Raw genomic sequence first — 17,958 nt, 5'->3', positions numbered from 1 at the left:
CAGAGGGTCACTCATAAAAAAAGCTTGAAAAGCTCTTTAACTTCTCTGTGTCTGCTACTCCTCATGGCTAATATTTCATGTTGGTAGTAAATCAGGGCCAGCCTCTGTCTCTATTTATTATTCCATTCTTTCCTTCCCTTGAATTAGCTTAAAGGTCATTCTTACTAGTTAAAGGTTCCTCCTTTCAGCTTCAATTGGGCTAAAATGATCAAAGACTTAATCTGTGATTCCTCAGTGCAGTAAGTATTTAAGCCAGGAAGATATAATTTCTTTAAAGAAGCTAAAACTAAACAAGCTGGCCTGAGAAACTTACTCCAGTTCACTGCAGCTCAGTTTCCTCAACTGACAAGAGGAGGAGGTTTCTCACACCTAACTATTTATAATGATCACTTAGAGCAGTGGCTAGCACAGCTTCTCAGGCCACTTAATCCTACAGGATAATGAATGTAATATTAGTCTGGAGTAAAGTCTAGAAATCTATTTTTAACAAGCATTCCACAGGATAGTCACGAACAGTCAAGTCTGGGAAATCTTGGAGTAAAAGTCTTTTTCAGCTCTAACATTATACTAATTCTAAAAATTTCTGGATCAAATTACTCCAAATGGTCCCAGGGATTTCAAGGGGTTGCCCTGGCAGACACCACCCAATGGGGGAAGGACAGGCCTGGGACTGAGAAGATTCCAGAACCCTTAACACACTCCCACCAGAACAGCTACCCTTTTATTTACTGGGGTTTACTTGAAAATTTTTCGTTTGAAGGAAGACTTTCCTTATTTGGGGTCAAAGAGAGAAGTCTCTACATACTTTTAATTTACTAGGTAGGGGCAGAGGCAAGAGGGTTGGGATGAGATTTGGGGGAAAAACTATTATATTATCATGCCACTAAAATACTAACATAGATTTTAAAATTAAAGCAGTAAAGGAAGGTTGATGTAAGCAAGTATTACTCTGAAATGAACACCTTAAAGCTATGACTTCTCTGCCTGGACTGAAGAGTTCAAATCTTAACAGTTCCATAAAACCAAGAAGAAAATTAGAGAGGTTAATAAAGAGTAAGCTAGTGAAATGTCTATCAGTATCAAGGTAGATTATTTAATGGAACCAGATAGCTTCTTTTTAATTATGATTCAGAAAAATGATGTATTAGTTTCCTACCAACATGAAAAGTCAGGCTAAGAAAACATGCGTTATAGTATTTTCAGAGGGATATTGAGATCATTACCCACCCCACATCTCACGGTCCGCTCCATCCATTTCTCCCCTTTTCTTTGCCACATATGCTCTACTCTGTAAATAAAGCTCTTTCTCCAAAGGAGCATGTACTTAAAAGAGTTCCAGCTAATCCAGAGTTAATCCTCTTGTCCTTTACCAGAAGATACTTTAACAAAGATGCTAACTTACTAAGAGTGGGAGAGTGTCCAAAGAATGACATTTTATCTCCGTCCTTAATGACTGCTTCACAGCGCCACGGCGTTAAATTTAGTTCAGTGATGCTTCACTTACATTTTATTCACAGAGCTTGGAAAGAAAGATAGAGCAAACTACAAAATAACAAAGCAATAATCAGACTGAATGGGACATGAAACCTAAATAAGAGATCTGTACCTCAAGGGGCAGAAAGAGTGGCAAAGTGAAGGAAGTACAGGAGGAGGTGAGGAAAGCCAGCAATAAAAACAAAAAGGTATGTCATCAGAATAACTTCATTTTTACTACCAATCAAAATGTTTTAATTGTGCTGTTTTCAACATGGTGCTTAATGATTAGAGGTCCCACAGATGTATGGATAAACAAAGCAGCTGAAGAATACTCATCTACTTTCTCTCCCTCCCACATCCCCTCTAAAAAGACATAAAGGATTTTTTTTGTTTGTTTAAAAGCACAAACCCAGAAAAATCAGTATAATCAAAGAGGAGATAACAATAACAAAATCCTGGAATCTGAAAACCATTATGGAAACATCCCCTTCTCTGCTCCATAAATGAGGCAACTGCCCCTCCCCCATCCCCACTGCAGAAGGGAAGTTTACTCTGCAAGGAGGAGGGGGCCTAGATCCTGGCAGATATCGGGAGGAGCTGAAGGTGAGGGTACTGCACAAAGAGATGAGGGAATTAAGTGAATGCATAATACTAGATAGAAAGGCCCTCAGTCTTCCTCTGTCCAGCTCTGGCAGCCAAGCCTTCATACTTCAGGCAGGTGATTAAAAGAAACTCCTCTGGGAAAACTGCCTAACCCAAGAGATAAGAGATAAAATTACTGACATAGAGGTTCTCCAACTAACTGACTCAGCCAGGTCATCCCACAGTGAGGCTCAGTTGACAAGTCCAACTCTTTCTTATGGGGCTTCTAACTGCTCCTTTAGTCCTCAATGTTAAACATGAGCAGATAACCAAGACTATCCCCAGACCTCTGAGATGTCTTTAATATGCCTTTAATATGAAACAAAAAGCCAAAATAATCTGCAGGAAAGAGATACCACAAGATAAAATTCCTACTGATGTTAGTATTCTAAGCATGAAACAGGAACAAGAAGTTTTTTTTTTTTTAATTCAGAGAACATAAAAAATCTTGGAAATATGATACATAAATGAAAAACTCAATGGGAGGGTGGGAAGATAAAGTTGAGTCAATCTAGCACAAAGCAAATCCAAAACATGAGATGGAAAATGAGAGAAAATAAAATTGGAGGACCAGTCCAACATCTGCTAAAGAGGAGTTCCAGGGAGAAGAAAACAAAGTAGAGAAAAAACAAAGAAAGGATTCAAGAAAATTTCCCAGAACTGAAGGAATGAGTTTCCAGACCAGAAGCCACATGTTCTTCCAGCGGATAAGGATGAAAACAAGAGCCCCACCACAGCACATCATCATGCTATTTCAGAGTGAAAAAGGTCATACACAAGGTCTCAAAAATCTTCATCCCTTGCCCCCTTCTCAGGGAGCTACCAAAGGACAGAGCACAGCCAAGTAAGAAAAACATAAAAAGAGATCCAAGAACCAGGTGATCCATCACAGAACAAAAGCAAACGGGATCCCAGGACGATGATGGCTGACCTCAGAAAACTGCTGAGCTTCAGAAGCTAACGGGCCTCTAATCCAGATCAGCACAGAGCAGCGCAGAAGGCTCTGGCAGAGCTGTCCCCACGATGAAGCTGAAAGAATACCGAGGCATGAGAACATCTTGGTAGGAAATTCAGACAACTCGAGGAGAGCTGAAGACGGAATTAGAAAACTAAACAAATGAGGGAAAACAATCAACTACAAGAAAACCAACAGGGTCTGAGAAAAAGTAAGAGACCCATGTCCCCTCTTTCCGTTGTGGGAGTCAAATGAGAATGCTTGAAACTTAAAAAAAAAAAATCAAGAAGTAGCAACACACATCTTATTTAGAGATACAGGCAATAAAAATACCAAAAGAATGATCTAAAAGAGCTGAAAGTGATTTCTCTAGGGGGAGAAAATGGAAGGAAAGAAGAGGGGAATATGCTCCTCACCTTAACAGACCCTACAGAACTCTCTGACCATGGTGAAATATAGTTCATGTATTTGAACCAAATGCACATGTGTAACTTTATTAAAATTTAAAACCTTTAAAATTTGGGTTATTAATGAAAAGTACACCAAATTAACTTTGCCTGTAAATTCTACTTGTATTTATTATTAGTAACTGCAGCAACAGAAAGAACCAATTAATTCCTTTATGTATCAAAAACACACAAGACTGAATAAAACAAATTCAAGACACATGCGAGACAAGCAAGTATTTCTTGAGGCAAGGCATCAGCACAATCAAGCAGCAATAAGAAAAAAAGAAGTACAGAACACAATCACAGAAACTATAGTTTAAAACATGGCATCTTAATGATTTGCCTTATTATAGTGTCTAAGCATCTGCTTCCAATTGGTAATTAACAATGTCAATATGCAGTATTCCTTATTTGACTTTCATTTAAGAAACCGTTAAAAAAAAAGCTAGATTCAATAAGACACAGGAATTAAAATTAGTGAACCTTCAATACAACTCGGTGAAACATACAACTTTCAAACTCTGTCCTCTCAGCACACAAGGGAACAGTGGAATGAAGTTAGCCAAATCTTCCCCTTGCCACAAAGAAAACTAGAGGACATGTTTCTTAAAACTAGGAATAATGCATTTTCAGTGGATTTGTATAAGCAAGTCTTTTATATAAATGTGATTGTGCTTCAAAGCTGTATAACATCTCGGGTTATAACATGTAATATGCTAAAAGCTATGTGCTAAGTAAGGCAAATAAAAGCGTTAAGTAATACCTTCTTACAGAGAGCTCGCAGCTTGAAAGCAGAAAAATGAAATGCAATGTTCATAAAAGATTTAAGGAAAAAACTGTTACCACTCCCCATTAACTCCAAGTTAATTTGTTTTAATCATTGTGACTTGTTTGGTATAGCTAACAAGCTTAATGCTCTTTATAGGTTTAAGAAAGGAAAACATTCCATTTTCCTGAAGGTCTGCAAAATGATAACATTCTTCACAAAATTTTCTCTACAATGAACACACTAATGAATTCTACACATATCACATTATTCAGGAATTAAGCACAAGAAAGGAGGACCAAGAGTCAAAACGTGTACCTTTTTATTAAATGCCCAAATTTTGTCCCATTCCATATTCACAACTGAACGTGAAGAGCCCTAGAAAATCAATAATAAAATGACTTAAAAGGAAAAAAGTATTCATTAGAGTATTTCATTTAAGCTAAGCATGTTATAAAAAAAATAAACCCAATAAATACTTGCAAGTTTACTTCCATTGGAATATGAAACCTAGTATGCACAAACAATTTGGTTACCCTGAACAGCCAGTCAAGAGCCATATATTTCACTATATAAAAATACTACAGGCTGCCTTTGTTCCACTTCAGCTTACAAGAGTAGGACATTCTCAATTTTCCACTATTATAAACATACTCCTTAAAAAAAAAAAAATCTGCCCTTGTGTTATAAGGAACAAGGAATAGAACAAACAGGAATAATAGAGACTAAAAGGATATTAATAAGACACTTGAAAACTGGGCGCTTGGGTGGCTCAGTTGGTTAAGCGACTGCCTTCAGCTCAGGTCATGATCCTGGAGTCCCGGGATCGAGTCCCACATCAGGCTCCCTGCTCAGCAAGGAGCCTGCTTCTCCCTCTGACCCTCTCCCCTCTCATGTGCTCTCTCTCTCTCATTCTCTCTGTCTCAAATAAATAAATAAAATCTTCAAAAAAAAAAAAAAAAGACACTTGAAAACTAAAACAGAGAACCTGGAAAACAAAGTGTAGGTCACCTGAGCAGCAATAAACTGTTTCAGCCCTTCAACAGTCATCCCTCTTCTGAGCACACCACGAACAGTAGGAAACCTTGGGTCATCCCTGGGAAATAGAGAAATTTATAAGTGCCAAGGAGATCTTTTTAATGTACAAACACAAGCAGTACAAAATACCTTAATGAATAATAAATTATAGTCAGCTTGTGAAATATTTGTACGGAGTTGTTTATATAATAACTGGGTAGATCAAATACCAGGTGAGCCCACATTCATGGAAGAGGAAAACTGCTTTCTAGTCAAATACTGCTCAGTAAAATAAATGCACTACTAGAAATAGTAGAACACATTTCAAAAAAGACAGAGGTGACATCTTCAAATATGGAAAACCCATGCATTAGAACATTCTTATTTGCTTTTAATTTAACAAATATTCAAGGTCCCTATTCTACATACGACCATGAGAATCAGATTAAGAGATGGTATCATGTCATCCATGTATGAATATACTTCACAAAGTCCTTTGGGTTGTAAAAAATATATACGTTGTTTATTAACATTCTGCAGAAATTTGCAAACTTTAGTTAAGTTTGCAATAAAACTCTTTGCCGGGAGCCCAAGATAAACTTGCCTTTTATCAGATTCGGCTCTACAATAAACCAGTATAAAATACATATTATTCAACATATACTTAATATTGTCACTATTATGTGATGCTAATAGAAACTAATATACATTCCTGTTAATTCGGATAAAATATATTCTTAGACTTATCAGCATGGTAATGCATCTGAACAGGTTTCATTTACACAGATATATAGCTACAAGATGACTTTAATTTTTATACTCCACTTTCTCATAGAAATCCTGTATAGGTTATTAATATGCTACAGAGATTTGCAAACTTTTCCTAGGTGCTGAGTCCTCTGGGAAACCAACAGCTCCACAGGATGGGTCTTCAACACCAAGGCAGAGACCATTTATGTCCTCACCTCAACTCAGGGCATTTTTGGCCTTCCTGGGACCCAGCTGAAAAGAAAAGCCTCAGAGCCTCAGCAGAGTGTGGAGAATGGTAACCAGATATACAAAGGACAGAGTCACAACTACTTTTCTATAAAATGCTAAGATCTGCAGAGAATACACCCTTGTGTGTTTTGCATTCCCATGCACCAGGGTCCAAATGGGTACTCCATGTTTGTAGCACTAAAATAAAGGGGAGAGGTAGGGGGACTTGATGTGCTAGATGAAATAAAGGACTAGAAACCCTAGAGGCCTACCCATTCCACCTCTTCCCATTCACCCCCCACCCCCACCCCTCAAAACAGTTTTAAAATCACTGATAGACCATGTTCTTACTTCCTCCTCTCAATTCTAGATAACAGTAAACATACCATCCATCTACCAATCCTTCGTTGACAAACCACGTGAGTTTTCTTTTGGAGAGCACTGTGTTGTTGAGATTTAGTCGACTATATTCCCAAATATACGGTTTTCTTATGCCTAAGGCTTCAATAATCCAATAAAACTGTTCATCTCTGTCATGGTATTCTGTTGTTCTCAGGGCATGTGTAACACCTTCAATACTGTCAACTATGGGGCAGGCAAAATCGTATGTCGGATAAACACTGGAAAAAAAGGGAATATATTGAAAAGCAAAATGAAGCATTCTACCATTTCCATCTTAGATTATGTATTATAAGAAGCAATAGTAATTTGAAATATAATTCCTTACAAGTTAGGAATTTCTTAAAAGTCAACAGGTTGTATTACCCATAATATTCAAAGTATATCAAAATATTATGTCTTTGAGAACAATAAATCAGTTAACCCCTCAATATTGAAACAAAAAAGCAAATTTGCAATTTAATAGACAATTGGGTATTGATTGGCACAGCAAATTCTACAATCATCCTTCTGTAATGGCCATGTATAGCATGGTAGAAAGCAAAAAGCAAAATACACCTGATCCTTCAACACCACAAATTACAACTGCATGGGTCCACTTACCCATGGATTTTTATAAATACATGCAGTACTACAAAGGTATTCTTATGATTTTCTTAATAACATTTTATTTTCTCTGGCTTATTTTAAGAATACAATATATAATACATATAATGTAAAAATATGTGTTAATTGACTGTTTATGTTATCAGTAAGGCTTCTGGTCAATAGGAGGCTACTAGGGGGCCTGGGTGGCTCAGTCGTTAAGCGTCTGCCTTCGGCTCAGGTCATGATCCCAGGGTCCTGGGATCGAGCCCCGCATCGGGCTCCCTGCTCCGCGGGAAGCCTGCTTCTCCCTCTCCCACTCCCCCTGCTTGTGTTCCCTCTCTCACTGTGTCTCTCTCTGTCAAATAAATAAATAAAATCTTAAAAAAAAAAAAAAAAAATAGGAGGCTACTAGTAGCTAAGTTTTAGGGGAATCAAAAGTCATATAGAGATTTCTGACTGTGCAGGGGGTCGGCGCCCTAACTCCCTACACTGCTCAAGGGTCAACTGTACATAATAATTCAAGGGAATTTTTAGCTTTTCAACATCTTAACTAATCCCACATTTGAGTAAATACCTAAGCTTAAATCTCCTGTAATTAAATGAATTTAAGAACAAAGCATATTCTTCTCTGACAAGTAAAAGAGAAGAAAAGTAGGTTAATTAAAATTCCATTTAAGATGAAATAGTCTTAAAAACAATTCCTGATTAAAATAATGTACGCAATGTGCAAGTACTTTTAATTTGAATTTTAACAAATATAATATTGCATTATGCCTTCTAATTTTTGGATATAACTTCATTAAAATGTTACTGCATTATGCTTAGCAATTATTTGATACTGAAAATGTGTACCCAAATTCACTTTTCCAAATGTATTCAAAGTATTTGCTAAGTAAAATAAGGAGGAAGCACCCTGTTAAAAATGAAAGACTTATGTAGACACCTGTAACCACATGTATAAGGTGTTTGTCTACATATGGACACACACATGTACACCCACACGTTTAAAGAAAATTACACTGGCTAAACAGGTTAGCATTTACATTCACTAATCTCTTCAGAAGTGTTGATTCAGCATTTATATGTAGTAGGCTTCTTCAAAGTATAAAAGAATATTCTAGTTACTTTATAAAAGTAAATTAATAGGGGAGGGGAATCCATTTAAAGAAAAAAATCATTAACTGAAAACCCACATAGAAAACTAATCAAAAGTAGAAAAAAGACACATACTTTCTTATTGTAAATTTTCAATTCTATCACTTTTGTGAATCAATTTATGCCTAGCAGAATCCAAGTTTTTAAGAGGAAAAAAAGTATCTTTATCTAAAGATCCACCACAGTAAACCTAATCAATACATAAAAAGCAACTTGGGGCGCCTGGGTGGCTCAGTTGGTTAAGCGACTGCCGTCGGCTCAGGTCATGATCCTGGAGTCCCTGGATCGAGTCCCACATCGGGCTCCCTGCCCGGCAGGGAGTCTGCTTCTCCCTCTGACCCTCCCCCCTCTCATGTGTTCTCTCTCATTCTCTCTCTCTCAAATAAATAAATAAAATCTTTAAAAAAATAAATAAATAAAATAAAAAGCAACTTTAAAGCAGACTGGACTTTTATAGATGGAAATGATCTTAGAAATAACCTAGCATAACCTTAATCAATAGGTGAGTAAACACCCCAATAGATTAGATTACATGCTTTACCAATAGCAGTTACTAATCTGTGGATGAACAAAGATCCAAGTCTCTTGACTATTCTGCATCTACTCTTTATTTACAGAGATCATCAAAGCAAAATCGTAGTAGGCTACCAAGCATAATGAAAGAGATGCACTCACTTGTATTTATTTCCAGTTCTTGGATGTGGCTGAATTTTACAGCGATAAAGCGTTGGGTCTCTCATACATCCATTGTTACTACTCATGTCAATTTTTGCTCTCAGACAACAGGACTGACCAAACTGGCTTCCTTTTTTCATTTCTTCCCACATTTGCAGATTCTTCTCAATAGCTATGAAATGATAATTATATCACAGTTTATCTAATGTATTACTAATCTAGTTGAATTCAAATTAGTTTAATAGTCCCATAATTTGATACAAATTTTCATATTCTATTTGTATATTATAAGCACACTCCACTAGTTTAAAAGTACTGTAATAGTTCTAATATCTGGTATGAAAAGTAAATGCATCATTTTCTTATGAAAAAGTCTCACAGAACACTTACAAAATATACTCTATAAATACGTTTTTAGAAGTCAAATCAACACATTCCAATGATGTAGTACTGATTAAGGGTAAGAGAGAGAGCAAGAGGCCTGAAGGTTTTTCTCATCCTGCATCTCCCATTTTCCCATCACAGCACAACTGGCCAGCCCGACCCCCTCAAATTTTAATACCGCCTTTGAAGCAGAACCATTCTGTCCCCCTTTGCCACCTCGTGCCCAGGGGATAGACCAGACTGGTTTGATCCACAGGGCCCACATGCATCAGCACTACAGCCCATGCCCAGGTAAAGAGCATGGCTTGGGCTGTGAGCCTGAGCCCATGGGCTCGCTGAAAGCCCTGTCAGTCATTCCAGCAGAAAGCAGGAGACTCTTGGATTGAAAAACATGAGAGATCACAGAAAACAATGACACAAGTTTAATCCCAGAAAAAAGAACTCTATGTCCTAAGTGGCTATGGTTCTATTTATGTGAGAATATTGAAAACCTGTCCCATGTAGGTAAGAAAGAACTATTACACGATTCTCTGTGGACGCTCCTGAAGATAACGGACACATTTTACCTGCCCTCAAAAAAATCAAGTGAGGTCTAAAAGTACAGTTAACTGTATTTGAAAATGTAGGGAAACTTAAAAAAGAGAGAGAAAAAAGAAAGACTTCTGTAACAAACTGAATTTACTATACACTTGCCAAGATTTAAATTCAGTATTGTGGAAATTATGGCAACATAACTGCAGAATGAAAATAGCCTTATTCAGTAGCTCAGGGGACAAGTAATGAATAAGAAAGATATGCTCTTTGGGGCGCCTGGGTGGCTCAGTCGTTAAGCGTCTGCCTTCAGCTCAGGTCATGATCCCAGGGTCCTGGGATCGTGTCCCATATCGGGCTTCCCACGGGAAGCCTGCTTCTCCCTCTCCCACTCCCTCTGCTTGTGTTCCCTCTTTCGCTGTGTCTTTGTCAAATAAATAAAATCTTAAAAAAAAAAAAAAAAAGAAAGATATGCTCTTTCATTAAGTAATATTTCTGAGGTATAGAGTAGTATCAAGCTTAAATATTATAATCAATATTATATTCACATTTACCCACATGCTAAGAAGATGACTTGGGTACTAATAACATGATCATCAAACCTTTTATAGAAAAGCTAAGTATTTAAATTGGGAGAACTACAAAAAGTTGCAGAACTAACCATTCAAACGGCATGAATACAATGCAGAAGATGGCACTTAGTAAGTGGGACACTAAGGGCACACACACTTCGCATGCAGTTGTGATGCCCACAAAGTAACAACAATGTAAAGATGATAAAAAGAATTCTGTGATGAATTAATGTATGAATCATATTCCCAAATGTGTCTCAAATCAGCATCTTTCATAGAAATCTTGTTCTACTAAAGAACAGATTCAAAAATCATCAGTTAAAATACAAAACACTAAATGTGCCTTACAGTTTTTCCTATGCTTGGATTCTATCCTCTGCTCACGTTCTGCTTTCATCTGCTCAGCAGGAGTATCATCCACATAAGCCTTCCCTTCCTGAATTAGCTTCTCTGCATATTTCATTATAGTTTCAAAATGATCCGAGGTATAAGTAAATTGATCTGGTTTGATATGCAACATTGCAACATCTTCCAAGATAACCTGCAAAAAGAATCCAAAATAACCATCAATTTATCTTTTGCATTTTCTTGTGTATTTTCAATCCTTGATAACTGCATTTGGGCAAATATAATTATACACCATCAGTCAAAAAAATAAAATGAAATAAAATAAAAAGGCTGAAAATGGTTGTGCAAGTTGTATATTAGATCAGAAAAGAAAAAAAAGATATTCATTATACTAGTCTCCAAATTTGCAGCTGAGAAGGCTGATCTCATGATGGAGCTTTCCATTTACTCTGGAAAACTGGTTATTATTGGTCATACTGACAATCATTTGCCCTCTCTTTGAATATATTGCAGTGCTTCTGAATAAAAAAAATAAAAGAGGATAGGAAACCTTCCCAATTTTCCAACACCTACTTAAGTGTTTCTTTCATTCATACACTTAACAATTGTATGACAAAAAGGAAACCTGCCTCTAGTGACCAATTCATTTAAAAAGCTGGTACTTATAGGAAAATATAGCACACTCTGGTAAATTGTACAACTGAGGAAGAAAAAAATAAATTGAAGTTTTTTTGGTATGGAGCTCAATATTGCTTGGCTTAGGTCTCAGACACAAAATATACAGATGAGGGGAAAAAGCAGCTATGAGAACAAACTTAACTTATTTTCATACCATGAAGGTATCAGGTCACCCTCTAATTTTCATTAACTTTTCTGACAAAGGGTCATCACTACACCTTTAATTACCTTCTCAAAATCTTCCTTTTCTTTTTCAGGATTTGTGTCATCAAATCTCATGATCAGTTTCCCTTTAAAGTTAACCTGGTAGTGCTGGTTCAGAAGAGCAGCTTTTGCATGCCCAATGTGTAAGTAACTAAAACAAAAACATTTCACAAAGAAACTCATTAACATGTTTTAACTAAATATTTAAACTTAACCTTTTGAGGAGATGAGGACTAAACAAAAATCCTTCTAGTTGGTACTCCAGTCATATTTTATTTTCTAACAAAAAAGTACTGTGATAGAAAATCTGACCTTCACAGGAAGAAAAAGACTACAACATTTATAAAATAATCACAAGAAACAATTTCATATGCACAAGTTCACAAAGGGAAAAGTTATTTGTTAATATTACCACCTTAAGGAGAAAAAAACAAAACAAAAAACAAAATAAACAACCTTAAGGAAAATCTTTTTTTTTTTTTCTCTTACAGAGGAAACGAGTGGTCATTTGGTTAGAGGAAAACTGCCTCCGAGATGGCTTCCAATGCTATGCTCCGCGGGAGTGTATCCTCTCCACTAAGACCTGATGCTACTGAGAGCCGAGCACCCACCTCATGCACGCCAGCCAGAGGCACCTCTGAGGTCACCACTGCCGTGTGAGGGCTCCATGAAAGGGCACGTGGGGATCAGGAGGCTGCAGAGGAGCCACTTACTTCTCAAGGCGTCTGTTTTCTCAGAAGCCAAAATAAAAGGATTTTAGCTAAAGGACCTTCCAGTACCAACGCTCTGTGAATCCCAATCTATGAAAACACTATTCTGTTCCTATGGGCAGTTGGCAATTAAAAGGAATAAAATACGTCACAGGCACTGCTGATAATATTCTAGATCAACATTCTCCTCTATCAGCTAAGTGTGTAAAAAGCAGTATCCTATACCACCACTGTAGAAAATACCCTTTCCTGGGCAGCAAATACGGCATGAATCAAGGAAGCTTAATCATCTCTCACGAATTTTTACTGGTTTCCACTAATGGTAGCCATGGTCCCACTGCACTAGGTCCTAGTTTGACGCCAACCTGATCTCAGCTGCTATCAATAGGGGAGGGGAAAATACAACTCCCTGCAAGTCTTCACTTCAATTTTTAAATCAATCCACATTTTCGAAATTCACACAGCATTCTAGATTGATGATTCAATGTTAAGAATATATATGCACACAGGTTAACATAGACAAGTACAAAGCAATGCATTTAGGGTTATTCAAAACTTTCTGCATAATATAAAAGGCTGTCACTGGTAACCCAGATGAGATTCTAAAACAGAAAAAGGACATTAGGGAAATACTAATGAAATCCAAAAAAGGTATGGAGTTTAGGTGATAATAATAATAATAAATTGATATTGGTTCACCAGTTGTGACAAAGGTACCAGACTTAACTGGGTACAGTGTATGTGGGAACATTTTGTACTATCTTTACTATGTTTCTGTAAATTAAAACTACCCCTAAAATAAAAGGTTTACCAAAAATAAAATAGAACAAAGGACTGTGAGTTCCAAGAAAGGAACAAACACTGGGGCGCCTGGGTGGCTCAGTCGTTAAGCATCTGCCTTCGGCTCAGGTCATGATCCCAGGGTCCCGGGATAGAGCCCCACATCGGGCTCCCTGCTCAGCAGGAAGCCTGCTTCTCCCTCCCCCACTCCCCCTGCTTGTGTTCCCTCTTTCACTGTGTCTCTCTCTGTCAAATAAATAAATAAAAATCTTAAAAGAAAAAGAAAAAAGAAACAGAAACACTATCTTTAGTCTTTGTTCAAAGTGCCATACCTGTATCATGCTATAACCATCATTAGGAAGAAAAAAAAAACAACAAACTAATTATCACTGACCACGCATACTATAAGACAGTTAATGTGCTAGGCTTTACATAAAGGAATTAAGAGAGGTCAGGAAATTGAACCATTACCTTAAAGATACTGTTTGTGAATTTGAAATAATGTGTGTGGTTCTAACAATTCTAAATGTCCAGAAAGCTAAAAGGACTATAAAATATTCACAAGGTAACTAAAATAATCAGCTCAAGAGACAACTAGCTAACTAAAGAAAGTAAGATTCATGCTGCGTCAGTTAGTACAAACGCCGAATTGGGCTTCTGCCACATGTAACAGATATAGGCTGCAGAATTTTAAGTCAAATGGACTCTAGAGCCAAATAGCACAAGTTTGGCAAACTACCAAAATGTTGTAGGAATGTTTCTGAAAACATTTGTAAAATGCAGCTATTAAAGTGCTTTCCTCACAGGGCTATTAAAACAGTAAATGTACAATGCCGGGTAGTACCTGCACGTAACAGGTTCTATATACGTTAGCTAAGAATAAGAACAAGGGCACAAGTCAAGCCTTCAGGGCGCCTGGGTGGCTCAGTCAGTTAAGCATCTGCCTTCAGCTCAGGTCATGATCCCAGAGTCCTGGGATCAAACCCCTGCATCGGCTCCTGGCTCAGCAGGGAATCGGCTTCTCCCACTTCCTCTGCCTGCTGCTCCCCCTGTTTTTGTGCTCTCTCTGTCAAATAAATAAATAAAATCTTAAACAAACAAACAAAAAAAGTCAAGCGTTCTGGCCTTTCATGAAAGACACAGAAAAATAAAATGACTAAAAAGAAACATTACAGGGGGAGCCTAGCTGGCTCAGTCGGTAGAGCATGCAACTCTTGATCTCAAGGTTGTAATTTAAAGCCCCATGCTGGATGTAGAGATTACTTAAAAATAAAATCTTAGGAAAAGAAAAATTAAAGAATTCTTTAGCAGTATAAAGGGATATGATAAAATTATGAATAGTAAAACAAAAAACAAACAAAAAAAGACGAGAAAACCTGAATACTGATTTATATTCCAAATCCCAAAACTGTATTTGGCCAAGAGCATGGTCTCTGAAATTGATATAATTTATGGCAGACAAATGTACTTCATAAATTATAAAGATGAGGCACTCACTATTCTAAGAAATGACAGTGACAAAAAACATAGAAAGAGTCTAAAAGGACTAATGTTCAAATGCCAGAGCTATAAACAGCCACTGCTAAGAAAGTGGCTTTAGCAAACCATTGAAGTCACTACCAATGGGAAACCAGGACCTCTCACACACCAAGTACAGAAGAGCAGAATACTGGGCCACAAGGACCCAAGATGTCTGTGGGAATTAAAGCACATATGGTTAAGTCTTATTTATGGGATTCCACCCAGTTAACTACCAATCGACCACTTAATAATTTAGTCTGTGAATTTTCCAAATTCATTATTTCTCCTTCATCTTCTATTTATCCTTCATTTCACCACCTTCATCAGCAAACTTAGAAAAGCAGAGAGAAAAAGTGGAATTCTAAAACAGATTTTCCTGTCAGTGGTGCTTATGAAAAGTTTGTGAAGAACTACTAAGAACAGCTAAAATAAAATGGTTTTCTTCCTTATCTGCTTTCTATTGTCTACACATTCCACTTATGGGTGGAATGGGTAAGAATTTAGCTATAAAATACAAAATCTAAAATTAAACAAAATTTAGGGAGAAAAAAATCACCTCATTTACCAAATATGGCACAATTCTATCCTAATGGCTAGGTTCCTGAGGCTAATTGCTTTAATAAGACACATTTTATTGTATTACTCCCACTGGAAGAGCGCTATTACAAAGCTTGTCCAGTATGCTCAAAGAGGCTGATGCATGTGCGAAGGTGGATTCCCCTCAGCCCAGGGCAATGCTGGGCAAGGCCTGGGGCAGCCCCAGGCTGGTGTCCACCAGCCAGAACAAGTCTTTTTCTCCAAAGAGCTATTCAAATGTTATTATTTTCTTTCGGTGCCAAAAGTGAAAGGGGTTAGGAAGCCTGCTGGTAACAGAAAAAACTGAAAAGGAATAGGCTTTTCAGGATGCCCCTTTCTTTATTTCAGAAAAAAAGTAACTTAAAAATAATTCTGCCATAACTTCTGCTAACCGAAAGGACTGCTCAGGGTACAAATACAAATCCTTATTAAATGAGAGCTGAAAATTTCAAAATGCAAATAAAACTTAAGACTTTATATTTATGGGTATTCTCTATAATTAAAATTCTGTCTGGGGTAAAATAACAATTGTCTGATTAATAAGCTAAAACTACAAATTTAATACATTAACATCAGCTGTCAATAACAGACTATTAAGATGTTTAGAATTTTGATTCCCATAATTAAAATCTTACTTATTTTCTTCTATATTAGTATTCTAGTAATATTATAAGTATTTAACTATTTTAAGCTTTTCCGCTAAATATATTCCATTGTAATTACAAGTTACATTTTCTTACCCACTAGCCTCTGGAGGAAATCTGACAGTAACCTTTCCCATCTCAGCACCTGGAAGCTCAACAAATTTCCCAACATCTTGTTTTTTCTCAGGTGTCTGAAAAGCAGAACAGAAACAACAAATACAGTTATATCATTAAATGTTTAAGAATACATTCATTCAACAAATACTTCCTCAGTACCCACTATGTACCAGGCATGGTTATAAGATAAATGAGGACTTGAACGTTGTCCTTGCACTTGAGGACCCAAAACCTTGTGAAGGATGTAAACAAAACCAACCACTGGTAACAGAGATATACATATATATTTATAGAGGGCTGTTAGAGCAGTCAGTTGAAGTTAACCAATAGCCTTTTCATCAGGAAAAGCTTAAAAGGAGGTAAGAACCAAGCTGGACCTTAAAAAATAAGTGGAAATGTGTCAGACGCAGAATGTGTAAGGGCCTTCTTTCTAAGAAAAGGAACAATAGCCCAGGTAAGACATAAAGACAGTGCGATGTCCATGAAAAGTTAGAAATGCATGTGGGGTGGATAGGCAAGGAAGCTGAATTGTTGACAAGGTCCAAAATATGAAGCCCCTCATACACGTGCTTTTAGGTTTTAGGCAACGAGGAAATCCCAGGGGTAATGGGACCATTTATTTGTGTTTTCTAAAATGATACCCAGGACAACGCAGAGGCTGAACTAGAAAAGACAGAGACCTTGAATGAGATTATGGTATTAAATCAACCAAGGGGTAATGAGGTTTCAATAAAAATCAGTAACAGTGGAGATAGAAAACGTATCAATAGATATGAGAACAGAACTTGGTGACTGATTCCATGGGAAAAATGGTGAAGAATGAGTGACGATTTTTAGCCAAAACAAGAGAGTGGACTGTGGTGTCTTGATCCAAATAGGCAGTAGTTTTCAAATTTTTACTGCAATGGAAAAGAAACTTTAAGTTGAAACTTTACTACACATGCCTAATATGTGGAACAGATCAAAGCAGAGAGACTCTGGCTGAGGAAGAGAATCTTTTCTACTGGACTCTACATCACATCCTCCTAGAGATTAACAAAAAGGCTCTGCAGAAGCCCAGGACTCAATGGCCAAAAATGAACAAACAGGAGAGTTGAGAGGAAGAAAAAATCATATAGCTATAAATAATGAGATTTTAGTTACTTGGATTTTGGATTTCCTAAGGGACATACACTGGATGATCATAATATTTTAGGCATATAACTACAAAGATTAAGGCTTTATGGAGTTAAACAGTTAAAGGCAAGCCAAGACTTAACAGACTCCACAGATTTTTCCAAGAAGATTTTTCACACATGAAAAGAAAAATAAACTATAAGTAGGAATAATTTTCTTTTCAGATCTATGGTCTCAAACCAACTAAGATATCAGCATTTAAAAAAGCTTACCACTTTAGCTTTGGTCGCTGAAACATTCCACTTGGTACCTACAGACTGGAAGGCCTGCTGGGCTTCGAGAAAGCCAAACCAGCGTTTTACGTGCACTGGAGCTTTGTTCTGTTTCAACTGTTCCTGCCATGCAGCACTGCCTATTAGCAAAAATAATTTTAAAACCATTCAATAAATCCACAACTTTAAAAGCAAAATTCTAATCGTGGTTAATTTAAGTAAATGAGATGGCTTAAAGTTGTGCTTCTAAAGGGGTGCCTGGCTGGGTCAATCCACAGAGCACACAACTCTTAATCCCAGAATCTTGAGTTCAAGCCCCACGCTGGGCGTGGAGCCTACTTTAAAAAAAAAAAAAAAATGTGCTTCCATAATGAAAAATTTGCAATCTAGGTATACACTGTAATG

The 17,958-nt window shown here is 37.0% G+C and overlaps 1 protein-coding gene across 2 annotated transcripts in view; it reads right to left on the bottom strand.

Moving 5' to 3' along the window:
• The window catches only part of EPRS1 (glutamyl-prolyl-tRNA synthetase 1), a 68,985-nt gene that overhangs the window by 39,486 nt on the left and 11,541 nt on the right, over positions 1-17,958 (bottom strand). Inside the window, exons 5-13 of one of the 2 annotated variants that reach the window (XM_032422145.1) lie at positions 17,554-17,693; positions 16,145-16,239; positions 11,842-11,968; positions 10,936-11,128; positions 9,101-9,272; positions 6,670-6,903; positions 5,300-5,384; positions 4,607-4,666; positions 4,286-4,306 (exon numbers count right to left, since the gene is read on the bottom strand). In XM_032422145.1, the coding sequence (XP_032278036.1) occupies positions 4,286-4,306; positions 4,607-4,666; positions 5,300-5,384; positions 6,670-6,903; positions 9,101-9,272; positions 10,936-11,128; positions 11,842-11,968; positions 16,145-16,239; positions 17,554-17,693 (1,127 nt within the window). The remainder of the gene's footprint in view (positions 1-4,285; positions 4,307-4,606; positions 4,667-5,299; positions 5,385-6,669; positions 6,904-9,100; positions 9,273-10,935; positions 11,129-11,841; positions 11,969-16,144; positions 16,240-17,553; positions 17,694-17,958) is intronic. The other variant, XM_032422146.1, reaches the window with a different exon arrangement.

The sequence above is a fragment of the Phoca vitulina genome, unplaced genomic scaffold, assembly GCF_004348235.1.
Source record: "Phoca vitulina isolate PV1807 unplaced genomic scaffold, GSC_HSeal_1.0 scaffold26, whole genome shotgun sequence".
NCBI lineage: Eukaryota > Metazoa > Chordata > Mammalia > Carnivora > Phocidae > Phoca > Phoca vitulina.
This window is presented reverse-complemented; position numbering and strand designations above follow the sequence as displayed.